At 38.4% G+C, this 19,439-nt stretch overlaps 1 protein-coding gene across 2 annotated transcripts; it reads right to left on the bottom strand.

The window, feature by feature from the left end:
* Positions 1–11,738: 11,738 nt before the first annotated feature.
* Positions 11,739–17,666, bottom strand: LOC146617420 (sterile alpha motif domain-containing protein 12-like). 2 transcript variants are annotated; one of them, XM_085373288.1, is made up of 5 exons: positions 17,607–17,656; positions 13,571–13,654; positions 12,984–13,110; positions 12,707–12,847; positions 11,739–12,442 (listed from the first exon to the last, which is right to left on the bottom strand). In XM_085373288.1, exons 3-5 carry the CDS (start codon positions 13,102–13,104, stop codon positions 12,426–12,428), a joined length of 279 nt encoding a protein of 92 aa, XP_085229414.1. In that variant the 5' UTR covers positions 13,105–13,110; positions 13,571–13,654; positions 17,607–17,656; the 3' UTR covers positions 11,739–12,425. The 2 variants fall into 2 exon arrangements, with proteins under 2 accessions (XP_085229414.1, XP_085229412.1); XM_085373286.1 differs by lacking the exon at positions 13,571–13,654 and having other exon boundaries at positions 17,607–17,666.
* Positions 17,667–19,439: the final 1,773 nt, after the last annotated feature.

Here is a 19,439-nt window from a genome sequence, read left to right as displayed (position 1 = left end):
TGTCTGCTAAATAATGCTCCCACTGCTTTGCCTATGTCATATTTATGTGGTAACTGCAGGTGATGTTGTATCTCTATTGTATAGACTCATGGGAAATTAGGCAAGTTGCGCAAGAAGATACCATATTCTGAAATTTATCTTAGATGACTCTGTAACACAACATGGACACTGACACCAGACTTCAGGGATTTACTTCAGTTAATGCATGTGGTAAGATAGGAACTAGGGGGATGTGTCACACCTTTTTAGGCATGAAAAGGCAATTAAGCCCATACCCCATCCATATACTCTAGCTACTCTTACGCTATAGGAGTTGTCAAGACCATGTTCTGCTTTTAGAGAAAATCTTTGTTTAAACAGAGCTACAGGTACAAGTGATGCAAATCCCCTGCCTTTTTCTGCCATGTCTGAGTGAATGCACTGAGACCTCGTTTCTTTCGACTTTGAGGTGACTGTTAAGTTGAATATTTTCTCAGATAAATGAATCCCCTCACTGCTTCCTCATAAAATATTTTCAACATTAATGGCTTGTGATGGAAGTTGTAAATTCAAGTTAAAATGAAGCAGCCATCTTGAGGTTTTGGCATTTCAATTATCCACAACACCCTGCGCAGTACACTCTGTCATTCTGTCAACTTTAATGTTTTAATATTCTGTTTTAAAGCCTGCTCACAAACACGCACACAAGCACCAATGCAATACATACATATAGTGCACGTACTGCACCAACACAAATATTGATTTATACTCACAGCTATGCCTCAGCGACTAACCAGACTAAAATATTTATGTGAAGTCAAATGAGTGACGGTCTCATACATTTTCAAGTGAGTCTGAGAAGAGGGATAATTTAGTAGGTAATCCATTTGAGGAGCAAGCAGGCATTTGGAGGCCATGCATCACAATACTGATGTTAACTATAATGTTGGATCAGCTTGATCAACACAAGAGCTACAATTACACTACTTTCATTTCACACTATTATTAGTTGTTCTTTTTACATTTTCTTTATCCAAACTATGACAAAAAAAAGAGTATTAACAGTAACCAGAGCATTTGGCTTCCACATATGATTAAAAGCATAAGCATAAAGTTTAGGCAGCTGGATAGTGTAGTGGTAACAGTAGCACCTTTAGGCTTAATAGGCTGGGGTTCAAATCCTAAACTTGAATTTACATAGCGGTTACTTATGCCTTCACTCATGATATTTGAACTACTTCAAGTATCATTGGTTAAGTGACCAAAATGATACAGTGAACACTCTTGAAGTTGTGGTTCAGAGTTCGGATTTTTAATTGTAGCACTGCTTGACACATAGCATTTCAGTACAGTACATATATGTTTTTACCTTTACATTTTTTAATATATTTTTTGAGCTGACTGAAATGAAATTAAAGTGTTTGGGGGCATATTTAGGGTTTAAACTATATAAATAGACATTTAAATACATTTTTTAACCACATTCGAAAATCAAGGTTTTTCACAATTCGCAGGCGCTCTAGGAAACTTTTGGGGTCGGCAGTACAGGGGGACCCTAGTCCTTTCTAATATAAATATAAACTACATAATAAAAAAACCTAACTGCTTCTGTGTTCGTCACATAGGAAGAAAATATGCATTTATGCGAGAGAATCCATCACATATGATGGCATTCATTCCTAGAAATCTAATTCAAATAAGAAAAGCAGAAAAAGTATCGACCAGTGAGCAGAACATAATAACTAAAGCCACAGGAGGTAACCAGAAATAAATGAGCATAAACACAATACATCTCCACTCTCAGCCCCCTCCAACCATAAATTAGTCTTAAAAACAAATGAGCATCGGTTCCAGCCAAGAAACACTTATTTAACTTCCACTCACCGTAATTAGCTTACTCCTCATGTTCTCTTTCATTTCCTTTCTCAATGTTTTCTCAGTTTTCTCACCAGCATCAAACTTTGCAGTATGTTGTTTGAAAGCTAAGGGCTGATTGATTGCTAGCCAAAGCTATAACTTTAGCTACTATACAGTCAGGCAACTTTAACAAAAACACTGATCACAAGTGAAAAGACTATAAGATACTGTTACCTGATAATAGGCAGGTAACAGTATCTGTGGTGGATGTGGAAACTTTTTTGTGTGGAGTCTGCATGCTCATCCTGTGCCCAGTCCACAGTATAAAACCATGCAGGGATTGATTTATGATTATAAATTGTAAATTTGAGCTTAACTTGTTGTAGGTATCTTTGAGATGTTCTTGTGATGGACTGATCACCTGATCATTCTCGCACTGTGACAGATGGGATAGACTTTCTCAACCCTTAATGAAGAAATTGGCTTGATGCTTTATATTCATTTCTGTTTTTGTTAGCCTTCTCTCCTTAATAACTGTCTTCACCGCTCTCATCACTATTACCTTCGGGGCGATCGTGGCTCAAGAGTTAGGCGTTTGTCTCATAATTGGAAGGTTACCGGTTCGAGCCCCGGCTCCGACAGTCTCGGTCGTTGTGTCCTTGGGCAAGACACTTCACCCGTTTCCTACTGGTGGTGGTCAGAGGGCCAAGTTCAAAATGACAGAAACCACAGGCCAAGTCATTAAGTTTCTGGCTCAAACATTTGAGATAATAATCCCACATTTTGACTCATGGATAGCAAAAATGTTGTTTTTCTGGGGCAGAAACAAGCATCCCTACTGAACTTAATGTACTTGTTTTTAAATCAGAAATTATGCTGTTGGTAGCATAGCTGTTGGAATAATTTTGGTTGTAGATTCCTGTTAAAAAACACCCGGGACAGGTCCCTTCAGAGGATCAAAAGATAAATGTTTGTACTAAAATGCACCCCAGATGATGGAGAGCCACCATCTGTCATTCTGAGAACAGTTTTTTGCATTTACTGTTTGATTTTTTTTTGTTCTGATCAGAATCGCCCCTATGTAAGGTTCATTTAGTGAAACATTTATGCTCTTTCTGTGGTTATTCGCACAAAACGTAAAGGCAGCAGGAGTCCATCCTCCCCACTTTCATTGCCCTCCCTCCCTTTTTCACTCCATTGCTTCCAATACAGAGAAGATAAATCAAGTGCCACGAGTCCATTGATGTGAGGGGAAATAGATGGGCCATTTGTTGACAAAACTCATTTTCCCACTTCCAGGTAATAAAGTACACTGTGTTACTTTTTTCTGGCTCTAGCTGGAGGTTTGCCACCCCATCCGCCTTTCTTCCTGTGTCACTCGTTTGTCTTGACAAATGAGTGTGTTCGGTAGCAAGCGGTCATGCTGACTGAACTTGTGCACACACACAAACACACACACACATCCAAACATTTATGTTCTGTCTGGCCATGTCTGAGGCACCTGGTGTAGCTGGTGAACAGGTGCGCTCTGCTAATAAACTCCAACACACCAGTGAATCTGCTTTTATTTTGCTGTCTCTATTATCCTACTACCTATTTCTCTCCCTCTTTGTTTATTCTTAACCAGAGGCATTCAAACTCTAAGCCAAAGATTTGATTCCCATTCCTCCATAATTAACTCCAGAGTTTCCAAAATCACATCTGAATCACAACATGATTTAGCTGTTACAAATACCAGTGTAATTAGAACAAACATTAGCATCCATCAGTGTCAGTACATTTCAACAGTGTATACGAGGCGTACATAGGAAATGTCATCCTGCTCCTCCTGCCTTAACACTATTCTTTGTTTTGTTTTGTTGTTGTTTGTTTGTTTTTTGTCCATGCATATCCATTGTCACCTGGAGGGGTGGTTTGAATGAATGTGTAGACAGTTTACTGGTTACAAGCCAATGATCACTGCTGAAATACAAAAAGTCTCAGGAGGGGGAAGCTTGGAGGGGGATGTCTCTCTTTCTGCTGTAATTCGATTGCTAAGAACACAAGTTTGAATCCAGAGGAAAACAAATCACTATGAGGGCCACAGCGGAATAAAATTAAAGTTGTTTATGTATGTGCATGCATATCAATAATAAACATCAAGCGCCACGAGAGTGCAAACCTCCACCAAGGCAGCTCTCTCTCTGGGCAGTAGTTCTATATTAATTCATATATTAATTATATATGTTAATCTTTAAAGTACTTTAAAAAATTTGCAGTAAAAATCAAACAAAGGTAGGATGACAGATGTTTACTCTAATTATATAAACATTATGTAGGAGTAGGAAATGGATAATAGGTACCGATTTGTAAATATCAACATGAATAACTTGAGCTTATTATATAAAATTATACTGTAGTATATTTCTAACTAGCTAGGAAGCTCATTCTGTTTAGCCTGACAATACTTTCTTTAACAGTGTAACACATTCTTGGGTCAACTTGTAAAATGTAAACATGAAGTCAGAGCTCAAATATTACATCATATTTGGATGCCACTGATAATGTGATATCCCCATATGAATGATTTCCTAAATGTTGTCAATACAAATAAAGACAGCAAAATTGTATGCATAGTTTAAAAAATAAAAGACATTTTATGAATGTTTGACCTCATTTGAACATGAACATGAGGTCAGAGATCCAAAGCAACGTGACATTTAACATTCCCATATATCATTCCCCACATGCCTGCATGTTGTCAGTGCAAACAATGGCAGTATGAAACATAGTTTTAAATAGCTCTGTATAGCCTAATTATAATTTGACCTTCAGATCAATATAATGGCCCGAAGAAGAAGAGGTCAGAGGTTAAATGTGACATGATCTTTTAAATCTTTATAATGATGCAATCATATCAATTTTGGACCAACAAATCATGAAGTTAAGACCTCAGTGGATGTAAGCCAGGTTTTAATAGACTATTAACATGACCCCACTCTACACCCCTACAAAGTTTTATCAGAATTAATTCAAAGTATTTTAGTTATTTTCTTTACTAACAGAATGATGACATACAAGCAACCACTACCAAAAACATAACTTCCTTGGTGGAGGTAAAAACTTTACAGGGTCAAATGTTTCTAATCCAATCTCTGATTAGAGTGTATACTTAATAGAAATGTTCTTTTGCTTTGATATCTGGGGAACCACACTGGGCTTTCAAGTCCACAGTTTGCTGAGAAGATTAATATTAGTCCCATGTCTGTGTGCTAAATATGAAGCTGGAGCCAGAAGGGGATTAACTGGAGACTGGAATCAAGGGGAAGGAGGTTAGCAGCCATAGTTTTGGCAGTGCAGCACCAACCAAGGGGATTGTCCAGATACGGTTTGCATTGAATAGCTCCAGTTTTTGTGCTATAGTTCAGTTTGAATAAACAATTAAGAAAGATGTAAAAATCTCGGCTTTTATAGTGCAACTTTAGTAATTGTAATATTACAATTCAGGCAGAAAATAGGCTAATAGGTTAATTCCTTGTTTTTTTAAGCAGATAGGCTGAGCTGACCTTCATATGGCTCTGGCTCCATTTCTCTACTAAAGGAAAATCAAATCAAATGCATAATCAAAATTCCCTAAATGTCAAACTGTTGCTGTAATAAAAATAACTTTTGGGTCTTCCTAATGTTATTGTCTTCTCCAGGGTAGGGTCAGCTCTGCTGCAGCCTCCCCCTTATAGCTGGTAGAAATAGTTGTGCTTAACAACTTCGTATCAGGATTTGACACCTCTGGGAGCTAAAGCCTCACTTTCCAAAGTTACTCCACCACCTACGCATTCTGCACTCTCACTGGAGAGAGGCAACAAATAAATGTATATTTGAAAGCAGATATTTGTCAGGCATCATGTTTCACTTTTTGCAGCTCTACGGTTGTTTTCCTGGAGGCTGTTGTGGCCAAGTAGTAACCTTATAGGCAAACACAAACTGAGGGAATATTTAACAAATGTGATGTGGTGTTTTGTTGCTGTCAAGTGATAGTTCCACTTTTATTGTAGAAAAAAGCTGCATGAGCACGAAGCAGTCCTACACACACCGGGCAAGATGTTTGGATATATGCACACTTACTGCTCAGATGCATATTTTCATTTACATATGCCAGAGTGTGTAAACAGAAAGCAAAAGGTGGTGTTTTTGTGCAAAATTTCAGAAGAGCAGCCGTTCTGGTTTTTACTCTCAGGTAACCATGCAGTCCTTTATGTTCTTGATAATTCAGAAAGGTTTTTTTTTTTATATGAGAGTACAGTTTCTCCACAATATTTGTACAATATTATTCACAGTCAAGCATAACTAATAACACTAGCCAGATAGTATGGAAATGATGCCTTAATTTGCACAAGTTAAAAGCAAAAATCAGAAAAGCAAAGTCAGTATTTTACACAGGGAATATATAACGTATGTTCCCAATGTCCCGCACTGATCAAACCACCCATACATGTACCCTGCATATATACAATGAGACAGGGTTTGGTGGCTGCACTGACAGCTTGAGCGTTTGTCAAAGCCAGAGTTTTAACCCACAGTTGGTTTACCCTGGAAGGATACCAAACATCATTCTGCTTGGGTAGGCCAACACTGCCTATGCCACTGAGGGGTTGTAGCTTCATGAGTGGGCGTGGCAACATGTAGGTTGGCAACAATGTTGAGATGAGTCAAACATTTACATAAATATCAGAGAATTCCCATCAGAACTTTGCAACTGCATATAAAATAGTAAACTGACACAGTTACAGTGGGGCAAAAAAGTATTTAGTCAGCCACCGATTGTGCAAGTTCCCCCACTTAAAATGATGACAGAGGTCAGTAATTTGCACCAGAGGTACACTTCAACTGTGAGAGACAGAATGTGAAAAAAAAAATCCATGAATCCACATGGTAGGATTTGTAAAGAATTTATTCGTAAATTAGGGTGGAAAATAAGTATTTGGTCACCTCAAACAAGGAAAATCTCTGGCTCTCACAGACCTGTAACGTCTTCTGTAAGAAGCTTTTCTGTCCCCCACTCGTTACCTGTATGAATGGCACCTGTTTGAACTCATCATCTGTATAAAAGACACCTGTCCACAGACTCAAACAGTCAGACTCCAAACGCCGCCATGGCCAAGACCAAAGAGCTTTCGAAGGACACCAGGAAAAGTATTGTAGACCTGCACCAGACTGGGAAGAGTGAATCTACAATAGGCAAGCAGCTTGGTGTGAAAAAATCAACTGTGGGAGCAATCATCAGAAAATGGAAGACATACAAGACCACTGATAATCTCCCTCGATCTGGGGCTCCACGCAAGATCTCATCCCGTGGGGTCAAAATGATCATGAGAACGGTGAGCAAAGATCCCAGAACCACACGGGGGGACCTGGTGAATGACCTGCAGAGAGCTGGGACCAAAGTAACAAAGGTCACCATCAGTAACACACTACAACGGCAGGGAATCAAATCCCGCAGTGCCAGATGTGTTCCGCTGCTGAAGCCAGTGCATGTCCAGGCCCGTCTGAAGTTTGCCAGAGAGCACATGGATGATACAGCAGAGGATTGGGAGAATGTCATGTGGTCAGATGAAACCAAAGTAGAACTTTTTGGTATAAACTCAACTCGTCGTGTTTGGAGGAAGAAGAATACTGAGTTGCATCCCAAGAACACCATACCTACTGTGAAGCATGGGGGTGGAAACATCATGCTATGGGGCTGTTTTTCTGCCAAGGGGACAGGACGACTGATCCGTGTTAAGGACAGAATGAATGGGGCCATGTATCGTGAGATTTTGAGCCAAAACCTCCTTCCATCAGTGAGAACTTTGAAGATGAAACGAGGCTGGGTCTTCCAACATGACAATGATCCAAAACACACCGCCCGGGCAACAAAGGAGTGGCTCCGTAAGAAGCATTTGAAAGTCCTGGAGTGGCCTAGCCAGTCTCCAGACCTCAACCCCATAGAAAATCTGTGGCGGGAGTTGAAAGTCCGTGTTGCTCGGCGACAGCCCCAAAACATCACTGCTCTCGAGAAGATCTGCATGGAGGAATGGGCCAAAATACCAGCTACTGTGTGTGCAAACCTGGTAAAGACCTATAGTAAACGTTTGACCTCTGTTATTGCCAACAAAGGTTATGTTACAAAGTATTGAGTTGTATTTTTGTTATTGACCAAATACTTATTTTCCACCCTGATTTACGAATAAATTCTTTACAAATCCTACCATGTGAATTCATGGATTTTTTTTTTTCACATTCTGTCTCTCACAGTTGAAGTGTACCTCTGGTGCAAATTACTGACCTCTGTTATCATTTTAGGTGGGGGAACTTGCACAATCGGTGGCTGACTAAATACTTTTTTGCCCCACTGTATAATCTGCATAGATTGCAGCGGGAGTTACCTCTAGGAATAAATTAGTTAAAGCTGATGATAACACCATTGTTTTATGACTTTTCTACTGAGCAAACATGTTGTATATTGTCTCTTTGAATTGTATGAGTTTAATGTCAATTAGGTTAGCTTTTGCTAGTAGCTAACAGCTCAATTCCACTACTGTTGACTGTTTTGGCTGATAGCTAAAACGAAAGAATAAATAACTCTCTTATCCATAAATTGTTCACAAAAAAGTAGGCTGATGTTTAAAGATATGTTGAATGCCAGTTTTCATAGCATAAGACAAACATAATATGACAAATCACTTGTCTCAGGGCGTCATACTTAGAGCTGGTAATGCTAGCTTCTGAATTATTGCTGTTTGTATCTCAGCACTGCTGTGAAGTGAGCAGCAGATTTCTGTCATGACCCTCTGAACTTACAGTGAACTTCTCTCTTTTTCTTCCTGTCCGAGTGGCCTGCTGCTAACTCATTTTTCTCTCACAAAGTATTGATCTTTCTCTACCCGCTGCAGCTATGAATAAATCACACAAACGTGACAAAGGGACTGCTGTGGCTGGCAGACGCTGAAGGACTGAAGAGTAGGAGGAGGCTCTCAGCTATAGTAAGTTTAAACTGGGCTGTTTGAAGCAAGAGACACCCGGTCGCCATAACAGCTGCAGTGTTGGCTTGGTTAGATGGAACAATGGGGGAAAACATTAGACATTTTTTAATATAACAGCTGTGCTTGAATGAGGGTTAATTTCTTGTGGTGCTTCTCTGTAAAAGAAACCATCACCAAGTGCTAGTAAATCAATTCAAGCAGGCGTTTTCACATTTTTACTTTTCTCAGCATGTTTCATGGGAATAAAATCCAACTGGATTTATCTATAGATGAGGTGGGATGACTTTGACATCAGTGACTTTATTCCTGCCTGAAACACATAGAAGGGTAATCTTTCGTGCATATTATTACAGCTGCAACTTCTCTACTTTTTCTCTATGATTATTTTATATTTTGACACCATAAGTCATTTTTAAAAGCAAATGTCTAAGTAATAAAATAGGAAAAAAAGCCACCCAGACAGCAAGATCTCATAGTTTTTACGCCATAGGCCTGGGAGCTTGACAGCAGTATCTTTGCTGTTGCTAGAGCTTCTGGGCAGACATCTTGGATATCATTCCGGAATTCCTCTTCTTTTTTCTTGTGTTTCTGCTGTCTGAGATATTCACTAAGCGCATAATCAGTTGTGCCCATCTTCCTGATATACTAATGGATCTTTGCCATTTCATCCTGAATAGTGGTTCTGACACTCACTAGTCCTTGACCTCCTTCTTCCTGCCCAGCGTACAGTCTCAGGGTGCTGGACTTAGGGTGAAACCCTCTGTGTATGGTGAGGAGCTGTCTCATTTTGATGATGATTTCTTGATTGCCCAGATCTTGTTCTTCCCATTCAGCTGACTCCTCAGGACTTGTCTTATTCTCTGCAGGTATTTGATGGTTGCGGCTTTCCTAGCGTCCTCTTCATGGTTTCTATTTGCCTGTGGGATTCCCAGGTGCTTGGAGCTGTCTGCAATGTCTGCAATGTTGCGTTCTGGTAGTTCAATCCCCTCAGTTCTGACTACCTTCCTTCCACTTATCATCAATATCTGGAGCATCATCTGAAGCTTCAACAAGACTGGATATGGGTACTGATATATATCAGTATTACCCACAACAAAAAAACACGATGATAAATATGTGTAAACACGGAAATTGCGATTTAATTTGAAAAAGGTATACAAATCAGATTATTTTACCTGCTTTATCAAACATATATAAGAATATAAGTAGATTCTTTAAAAAAAAAAAGATTTTGCATTTTGATATTTTCCACCAGACTTCTCATTTTGGTGGCCCTGTCACCGGGGTCAGCTGTGTTGTTTATCATCTGCTTCAGTCTAGCAGAGAGGTGGATTTATGTTTGTGCTGAGTAAGCACTTCCACAGCCACGCCCTGCCAAATCAAATGTCACACCATCTCCTGGGGTATTAATCACACTCCGACACACAAACACACACTGTCGGGCCCAGAAACATAAAGAAAGAGAGAGGAAAGGTCACACGAGCCCTCAAGTTTTCATAAGCATTTCATGCCTTTAAGAGTAGTATTCAGTCTTTGCATTCCAGTGTATGAGTGTATACGTGTAATTACATACATACTGTGATGCTGAAGTCTATACAATGCTATCATCTTTTTGACTTTTAACTGATTTTTTTTATTTTTACTTTTTTAAACTAAGATTTTTACTTTCAGTTAATTAAAAAATTATGCATAATTGTGTTTAAAACAAGGTTTCGTTGACAGTCTTACGTTAAGGGACTGTGTGCTTTGCCTTACTGCCCTTTCAAATCCAGCTTATACAATTTCAAAGCCTATATTATATCTTTCTTCAGGTGAGAAACAATCCTACCTCCCAAATGATGTTTTTATTCTGGAATTTTGATTGACATTTTTTTCTTTCCATTAAAAGTAAACTACCATAAAAATGTTAGACTGTTCATTTCTTTGTAGCTCCCCTTCCTGGCAGTGTGGTATCTGCTTTAATCAGCTCAGTAGGTTATAATATTAGATAATAATACTAATATAATACATAATATTAGCATCCTGGATTTGATCTTAGATCAGGTCACAGTTTCGTTAAATCACACAGCTGCTGAAGGAATCATAAGATATTAAACAGGACTGATTTAAAGTCTTGGCTGCCTTCATCCCCCCATTTCTATGCGAAAAACTATATATAGCCTAGCTGCAAGCAGTAGCCTATTACTATCAATGCACTTTCAGATGCTCAAGGAAAATGCGCAACTGCCAAGCAGTGAGAGGTACAACCACACTGCTGCGATATGTAGAGAGGAGCCTGCTTGCAACAATTATTTTCAAATGTGTTAATGCATGACTGCAATTACAGATCAATAGATTCCAGCTAATCATAATATATCCAGGTTATACCCATGAAGGTGACACACCTATGATTATAGCCTTTAGTTTTAACAGTCCTGGGTCTTTCACAGCGATCTGTCATAGAGGGATTTTCCACACAGTAAAAAGAAGATTTTTAGGAGGAACATGGATATTAACAGGCTGCAGCTGTAAAAACAGAAATTCCTTACTATGTTTACACCATAGTAGTCTTTACCAAAAAGAGAAATGATTAACAAAAACACTTTAAATTCAGTGCACCAAACAACAAAGAGATGGTCAGAAGTAGGAAACTTGTGCAGTCTTAGCGATGCCTACAATACACATTTAAAGGAGGCAATCTCAAAGTGGCAGTCGCTTGAAACAGATTTAATGAAACTGCATCATCACAATCAAATCCAGACAAACTGACAGTTCACTTCAAAAAACAATGAACTTGAAAGGAAACAGCAGCACACCAACATCTGGTTTGTGAAAAGCAATTTTAGTCAGAGAGAAAAGCAAACAACATGACAAAGTTTTACAGCTTTGACTCAGCTCTTCTGATCAGACGTGTGAAATGTTTAACCTTTCCACCCAGGAAATACTGAGGATAAGCAGTATCTGTTATTAAAATACAATCTGTTCCTATTTTGAGAGCAAGCTACCTATTACAATACTAGTAGGATGAAAATGTGTGTAGGATTTGATATTTGTCACGGGGTCAAGAAGGTAAGTAAAAAATCTCTCATAAATCCACTTAAATTTCCTGAAAAACTGCAGTCAAAAACACAAATTTAAACCAACAAACTCAGCAGAATGCATCCCCTGGGAAAATCGGTGAGCAGATTGTTTCATTTTGGCTTTAAATGATCTGCTGATTGGCTTATATCCTACACCTCTACACATACTGCGACTGCATATTTGGTCCATAAAAACTTTTGTTCGTATGTTTTATAATGCCATGGTTGGCAAACCCAGTGCAGGGACAGAAAAAACACGGAGATTAATGGACAGTAGGATCAGAAAAAGCCACTCAGACAGAAACTAATCTCATCCATCTGCACAGGTCAGATTTCACACCGGAAATGGGTTTCCTTCTCTCTTCATTCCTCATCGATCCTTCTTTCTATTCACTTCTTGTTATTTCCATCAATTCCACCTTTCTGTCTCCTTCACGTGGATGAATGGATGGTTGGGAAATTCAAAAAAATAACAAAAAGTCAGCCATGGTTCTGTTTTTTTCTTTGGCTTTCTGAAGATTTTCACTGTGATTCATGGAGAAAGAAACTCTGGAGAGTATATAAGAAAGCAAATAAAACAAAAATTAGGAACTATTTTCAGGAATTAAAATGGTAATACTCTTAATTCTTTTTTTTCTTTGAACAAACTTAAATTTATGACTTAGTTTTAATTAAAATGAATCCTGCACCATTGTTTCTATGCATAATTGTTGCATTCCAACAAATATGCCCTTATCAATGCAACTTTATGACTTTTTTATTACATATATAGTTCAGCCGTGAACTGAAGATGAAGTCATTTGGCAGGCTCACCAGAGCAGATGTCACTAAGTTCACTGATTTCTTCCTGAACTTTGAGAAGAAGGAGGTCCTGCAAAATTTCCTGCTGCTGCTTCTCATCTTCCACCCCAAGAAGCTTCAGCTGATAGTCCTTTAGTCTCAGCAACACACGGCCTGCAGATTTAAACAGGATCCCAGTGATTTGTTCAAGTATATAAAAAGAGATTCAAAATAATGCGAGGAAAGCTAATAATGACTTGGCCTGTTAAATTCCTGCCACTGAAGCAGGAATACCATGCATGTGTTGTACCTGTTATGTCATGTTTGATTACGGCTTTGTGGAGTAGGGTCATCTTAGTCGGATACTGTTCCTGAATCCACTCCAGCACTTCTTCCACTGACCATGATGATGGCCCCTTTGATAGTCCCATCGCCCTCTGATCAATAAAACATAAGAAGAGAAATTAAGAGAAGTGCAGAAAAAGTAAATGTTTAGCTTTTTGTCTTACAGTACAAAATAATTCACTGTACCAAATGCAGTTAAATTCAGTCTTCACACTGAAGAAAGAGACAAATGCATGCTTGATATTACAGCAACATCTCTGTCTGGCACTAACCTTTACCAATTTGTGAGGCAACATTTGGGCTCCATTACATTACAGATTGGATTTTATATTTGTATTTTATATTTATTTACGTTTATATACGGTACCCAGTTCTCAGGTTATCTTGTTCTTGTTCTTGTTGTTGTGGTATCAATTTGAAAATCTTACATCACCTCATTCTCGAGTTCACAAACGTGGGTGTCCACACCGCCCACCTGCTTGGCAGGGCAATGACAATACCCTATCAACCTTTTATGGCTGAGTGGTAAAAAATCTTAAAAACAGAGTTTACCTTAAAATATGATGTGGTGAGGGCTCGTGTACGTGGATTTGTTTGTCACAATAGGCTGCAAATGTTCACACACGCTCTGAATGACTGAGAATGAAAAGAAATGAGGGGATTTTCTTAAAATTGTGTGGGCCCCTAGACACACTGGTGACACATAATTACTCTAAAAAAATGAAAATGGATTTGACATGTCTCCTTTAAAAGCAGAAAATAAGCTCAGCAAGTCAGCTGCCATCACTGAGGACATGCAGACAACCCTTAACAACAGCTCAATGAAGTTTTGCTCCTGGCACATTAGCTGAGGACATTTTTGTCTGCAGTAGACCTTCAAATGTGAGAAAATGTTATTTTCTCTTGATATTTGACGCTCTGGATCACCTACTGGCTTCACATAAGCCTATTTTCCGGTGATTAATTCAACAACCCCCTGAACATGATGACAAATAGTTTTGAATGGCCGATGGATTCTTGTACTGCAAGGTGAAATCAACCGAGTATGACACTAAGAGGTCAAAAAAAGTTGTGCACTTTTCAAAAAGCTGCCTTCTGTTCATTTGGCTTTTTTCCTAGCCATATCCTCCTGGGCTGCAATGTAATAGGGCAAAAATTGCTAAACAGTTGATGTGACCTTTTCTAGTTATTAGGTTGTAAATATAGGAATGTAATTTCCTGAGTTAATTAAGAGGGATGCGTGATTGGCTGAGGCGGTAACGAGATCCCAGTGGAGTAATTGACATACAGAGAGTGACCGAGGTAAAAAGACAGCAAAGTTCCCTTCAGCGCCAGAGTGAGCTGAGAGTAAAGAAATCTAACTGAGGACAATAATGTGGGTTTTATGCCTGAAGACAGCAGCTCTTAAGCCACACAGCTCCTGAATTGGGCCCCAGTGGTTAGATTTTATAGTGGCATAAAATGACTGTATATACAGCTTGTCTTATTTGCTCTGAACCATTTCATTTAGTTTCATACTGCCAAGTTACAGCTAAACCAGGACCTGTAAACAAAAGCAATATGCAGTGACAAGCAAGGTGGAAAATTGGATTTTTGTAAATTACTAATTGTGTGCAAGACTTTTTTTCTCTCTCTCTAGCTGACCAGATATTTTTTATTATTCAGCTCCCGGCTTTTGCATCTAGTATCACCATTTCATTGAGCTTCAGTTTAACATTGTTAAACAATGTGGACCGTATGGCTCGATCCAAGGTCCAGATCAACATCTCATGCGCTGTGACAGGTGTCTGCTGTTTTAAGAATATAAGATTCATACACGGATTATCTACTATAAATACTTTTATAGACCTGTCATGTCTTTTTTTGTCCTGCACTTGTTCAGTTTTCACAAGGTTTTTGCAAGATTTTTTAAGGATTGCACACCATGCTGAGACATGCCAAGTTTTTGGAAATTACATAATGATGAAGGAGACTTTTTATACGGACTCACTGTTCATCCTTTGATTTAGGTGTCTGAATTATTCATAAGTCAGAGTTCAGCAGCTTAACAAAGAAAAAACATTCTTCTGAAATGAGGTACAAAAGCAGCCAATGTCCAAAGAAAACTTTGAAAGACTTGAGAACTGTATCCTGGAGAACTGCTGCACAATATTACAAGAATGTCTGGCTCCTTTAAAAGAAAACTGTAAAAAAATGAGAGACAAGTCAGGACTTTTGCACAGTCGTGTATAGCCAGAATTTAAAGGCACACAAACAACAGCCTCTATGCCATCTGACATATTATCAGTGTCACCTTATCAAACACTTTCACACAATCTAACATATACTCCTGCTGCCTCGGGTTCAGACTTTTTTAAAGTAGGTCAAGATTCTCTCCAAAGGATTTGTTTGATTTCCAAGTGCCTCTTTAGCTCACTATGCCCCATATTAGCAATACCCAACTTCTCCCAACAGACAGTTTACTCAGGCGCAGCGCTGATTGTAGATCATGTGCACTGGTAGTTAATTATAGTTTGCTCCAGACAAAAAAACTGAATCACTTTCACCCTTATTAACCTTTCATTTGAGGCCTTTGATGTGTCATGCTGTCATAATTCCCATTGTTGAGGAACTTCACAGATGGACTGAAGTTTCCTTTGACCATCTGAGGTTTTTTAGTATTTCTTAGGGGAAATGAGTGTGTATGAAATACAGAATGACTAAATATTAGATTAAAAATTACAAATTGCAATCATAATGTAACATCACTGGACTCACAGATTTAACTGTTTAACTAACACCCATGAAAATCCTAAACTCTGTAAAACTCCCATTAGTACCCTGTTATGTGACAGCTTAGCTTTGAGCAGTGCAAGTGAGGTTTGCTCTCTAGCTGTATGCCCTCACTGATCTGCGAACACAAGCCCGTGTGCCGAACTCAGCTCAGGTGAAGCTAGTTCTCATGTAGCCTCAGTTTGTTAGCTTTTCAGACAGTACTGAATGGTCTTGTTACTCGGTAAGTTAGTCAGCACTTTGGTCAACCTGTGTTGTTTTTAAATGTCCTCATAAATAAATAGATTGAATTGATTGATAGATCATTGCCTATTTGATGTCCATAGTCCATATTAGTGTTAATAGTTGTTTTACGTTTTGTTATGGTGTAACATGTATGGGAGTCCTAGACGTTTTGTTTGTTTTATACTGTAATAGTCATACTGCAATAATTACACTGACATTATTAAAGCGAAACAATTTTAATTGCATGAGTTTACAGCTAATGTAGTCTACAGCATAACATGTGGGGAGAATAATCAAGCATATTGTTTTGTGTTGTACTATTTCACATGCATCATGTTAACTGAGTACTTGGCTCTTATTCCCAAATAGGTGTGCATCACACAAAACCTAACTCAGCATATACTCTATACATCCAGACTCACTCTACCAATCCTCCAAAGAAAATATTTTTCCAGCCTAATTCTATAGCTTTAACTCACTGCAATTAGTGCATGTTTAATTTCCTCACTCTGTCTTGAGTGTTGATATCTTCCCAACCCACAATGGCATGCAGGAGATCTTGAACTGTAAATTGATGGACGACTATTATCTATATCTTTAGTTATTTTTTGGTGTCTGGAAATTGGCTTAATATATAACAGGATTTCATAATATATCAGAGTTGATCTTAAATTTTAGACAGACAATCTTTACATTCAACATACTAATGGTCAGAAAACGATTGCCTATTAGTATCTATATGCATACATTATGTTTCTCTGTATTTCTTCTTGGAAAGAGAGCCTGCAGATTTATGCCAGACCTATGATATTATGATCAAATACAGCAAGGAATAAAGAAAACGTCAATGGTCAAACACACATACACAGCTGCAGGCTGCAGCATCCTTCATACATTGTAAATATAATCCTACCACCTTGTGGTGTCTTGCAGAAGTACATCTTCTCCTGAACAAGCTTTAAAGTTTGTTTTAGGAAGAAATAAGTGGTCCAACTTTTCCATAACCTAGTTCACAGAGATTTCAGCTCTCTAATCCGCAGCTTTGCTCCATTTACATTATGCAATGCAGCCGTTTCGGTTCTTTATTCAAACAGTTGGCGCTTTATTGTGTGTTTTCTTTCAGCAAATGGTAAAGCATGCCCTAAAAACGCACTGAGAGTTTTGCACAGCATTGCACAGATTCATTATGCATCACCTTGCCAAAAAATATTTACCGCTGCAGTTTTTCTCAGCTGTGTTAAAGCTCAGCAGAATACGCAGACTGGTTACAGTGTTAAAATTTTTACTTGTTTTAGGCGCCTTTTCTTGTTGACAGGCTGATGCCGAATTAAAGCAGTGTACCTAAAGGTTATGTACTAATTTGTACCAGCTTGGTATGTATGTCTGAATTTAAGAGACCTCAATTAAGCGTATATGAATATTTTGAGTAGAATTTGGGCTGTTGTACAGGACTGAGCCCAACCCATCGACAACAACTGTCTTTCAACAACGTCAAATAGCTACAACAATACTGTAGGTAAGCCGCTTTAACACTTGGTTATCTACACAAACTTTATGTAGGTGTTTAGTTCAGTAGGAAGTTGATATTTACCTCCAGCCCGCTCCCGTTCGTAACGTTTAAATGGCGACCCTATTCGTACCTTTACTGAAGTGTTACAGTAGGTAAGTTCATTTCACAGGCCCCGCCCATTACCCCTGCCACGTGATGCATTCAGGTGCCGTGGTAACATGTGTTTGGTACATAATGCTGCATACTATTAATGAAGTCTGTAGTATTTCCAGGTACACTGGTATCTGTGCATTAAAAAGAAAACATGTATACCTAGCCCATTTATTTATATTATGTACCGGTATGGAGTTAATATGGTTCACAGACAATTAGCTGTGAGGCCACCTGTCCTGCAAATCCATATTTGTTAACTTAATCCACTGCACAGAAGTGTATTCATCTATTTGCAGAATATAATTTAATAGTGATAGTATAAAAACTACATTGCGGTGGAGAAAAGGACAAAAGAGGGCCTCATAAGCAGTCTGAGATCCAGGTCTTAGATTTTTGAGTGTACAAGGTGCTCCAAATTTTCGCAAATTACCGCACAGTAACTGTCATTAAAATTCATCTTAATCTAGAAATAAAGATGTATACAGCTGCAGTTTGTGGCTGCACATTTTGGTATGTAAAATGTGCTTAACATGACATTCTTTACCTAACTGATAAGTTCCCCCGACCTTCCCCTATTTGTCCAAATACTCCTTTTTTATTTATAGAATTATTATTATTATTATTGTTATTTTATATACGTTACATAATTAAGCTTGTTATATTATACTCTAAGAAATTACAAAAAATAATTATGTTTTATTAACTGCTTCCAACAGATGGCGCTCGTCTACAGCAGGTGGGAGTCATCTTCAGCTCAGAGCTTCCCAACTTTAGGTGGAGCAGCCTTGTGGTCACGTGACGTTGTTACGGGTATATTACTAATTTGAGTGTAGGTTATTTTATTAGTTTGCTCTGCTCTACAGATCTGCTAACTCTTTTCATATCACTGGCAGAGGCTGGGCAATTTCGCCATTACTTTTTTGTAGTTTTAATGATACTCTAAATGAAGAAAATTTCACTTGAATCTGCATCTGGCTCATCTGTCATTCCCTTGAAAAGGGACGTTATGTAACATGTATATACAGAGGATCCCTAGTATGACGCACATGATTGTATAATTAGTGTGATAATAAGTTAATGCCATTTCTCCCTTACCTGTAGAACTAACTAACTATGACTTTTCGACGTTGCATGTGTTTAATTTTTATTGCTATTAGGTTGAATGACAGTTTAATTGCTGCATACAATTAATTAGAGTGCAGTGCCACAAACGGACAGGAAACCCACACATAAAGGAACTCATCCATCAGAAAATCGTTGCTTTGTGTTTCTGCTGTTATGGAAGTATCTCTGCTTTTAATTTGCCCACAAAAATGGGCTTATGTTTCACGCAGTTGGCTGAACAATGGCATGGGATGTTTGCCTACTATGATGCTTTCAAGGGCTCCAAGTTCAGACTTTATCAAATAAAATAAGCTGTGAGCTTTTATTTCCATTAATAAATACCATAGGGGATGTTTCTGTTCATAGTGTTTTGTGTTTAATTGTAAAATGAGTGGAAGGATGTGAAAAATAAATTATGTTTCAGTCAAAAACTTCGGGCGAGCTTTTGTATTTAAGTAACAAACAAAGTATTTCTTTGTTGCTCAGATGAGAACAAAGTAAAGATGTTTGGCCATAATCCACAGCACCATGTTTTGGTGAAAACCAAACACAGCATGTCAGCATAACTGTCAAGCACAGTGATGGAGGGACGATGTTTAGGCTTGTTTTGCAACAACAGGACCTTGGTACCTTTAAGACATTGAGTTAACCATGAAC

Source organism: Diplotaxodon limnothrissa, linkage group LG15 (assembly GCF_057381915.1).
Source record: "Diplotaxodon limnothrissa isolate DT_005_m linkage group LG15, D_limnothrissa_male_GT1.1, whole genome shotgun sequence".
Classification (NCBI taxonomy): Eukaryota; Metazoa; Chordata; class Actinopteri; order Cichliformes; family Cichlidae; genus Diplotaxodon; species Diplotaxodon limnothrissa.
The sequence above is the reverse complement of the archived record's forward strand: the minus strand, read 5'-3'. Positions and strand labels throughout refer to the sequence as shown.

What these genes read in the sequence shown, in the direction of transcription:
- LOC146617420 (XM_085373286.1), bottom strand. Translation starts at nt 13,104, where the DNA reads ATGGGACTATCAAAGGGGCCATCATCATGGTCAGTGGAAGAAGTGCTG. An exon ending in AATCAAACATGACATAACAG is followed by an intron (nt 12,848 to 12,983) that starts GTACAACACATG and finishes TTAAATCTGCAG; the next exon opens with GCCGTGTGTTGCTGAGACTA.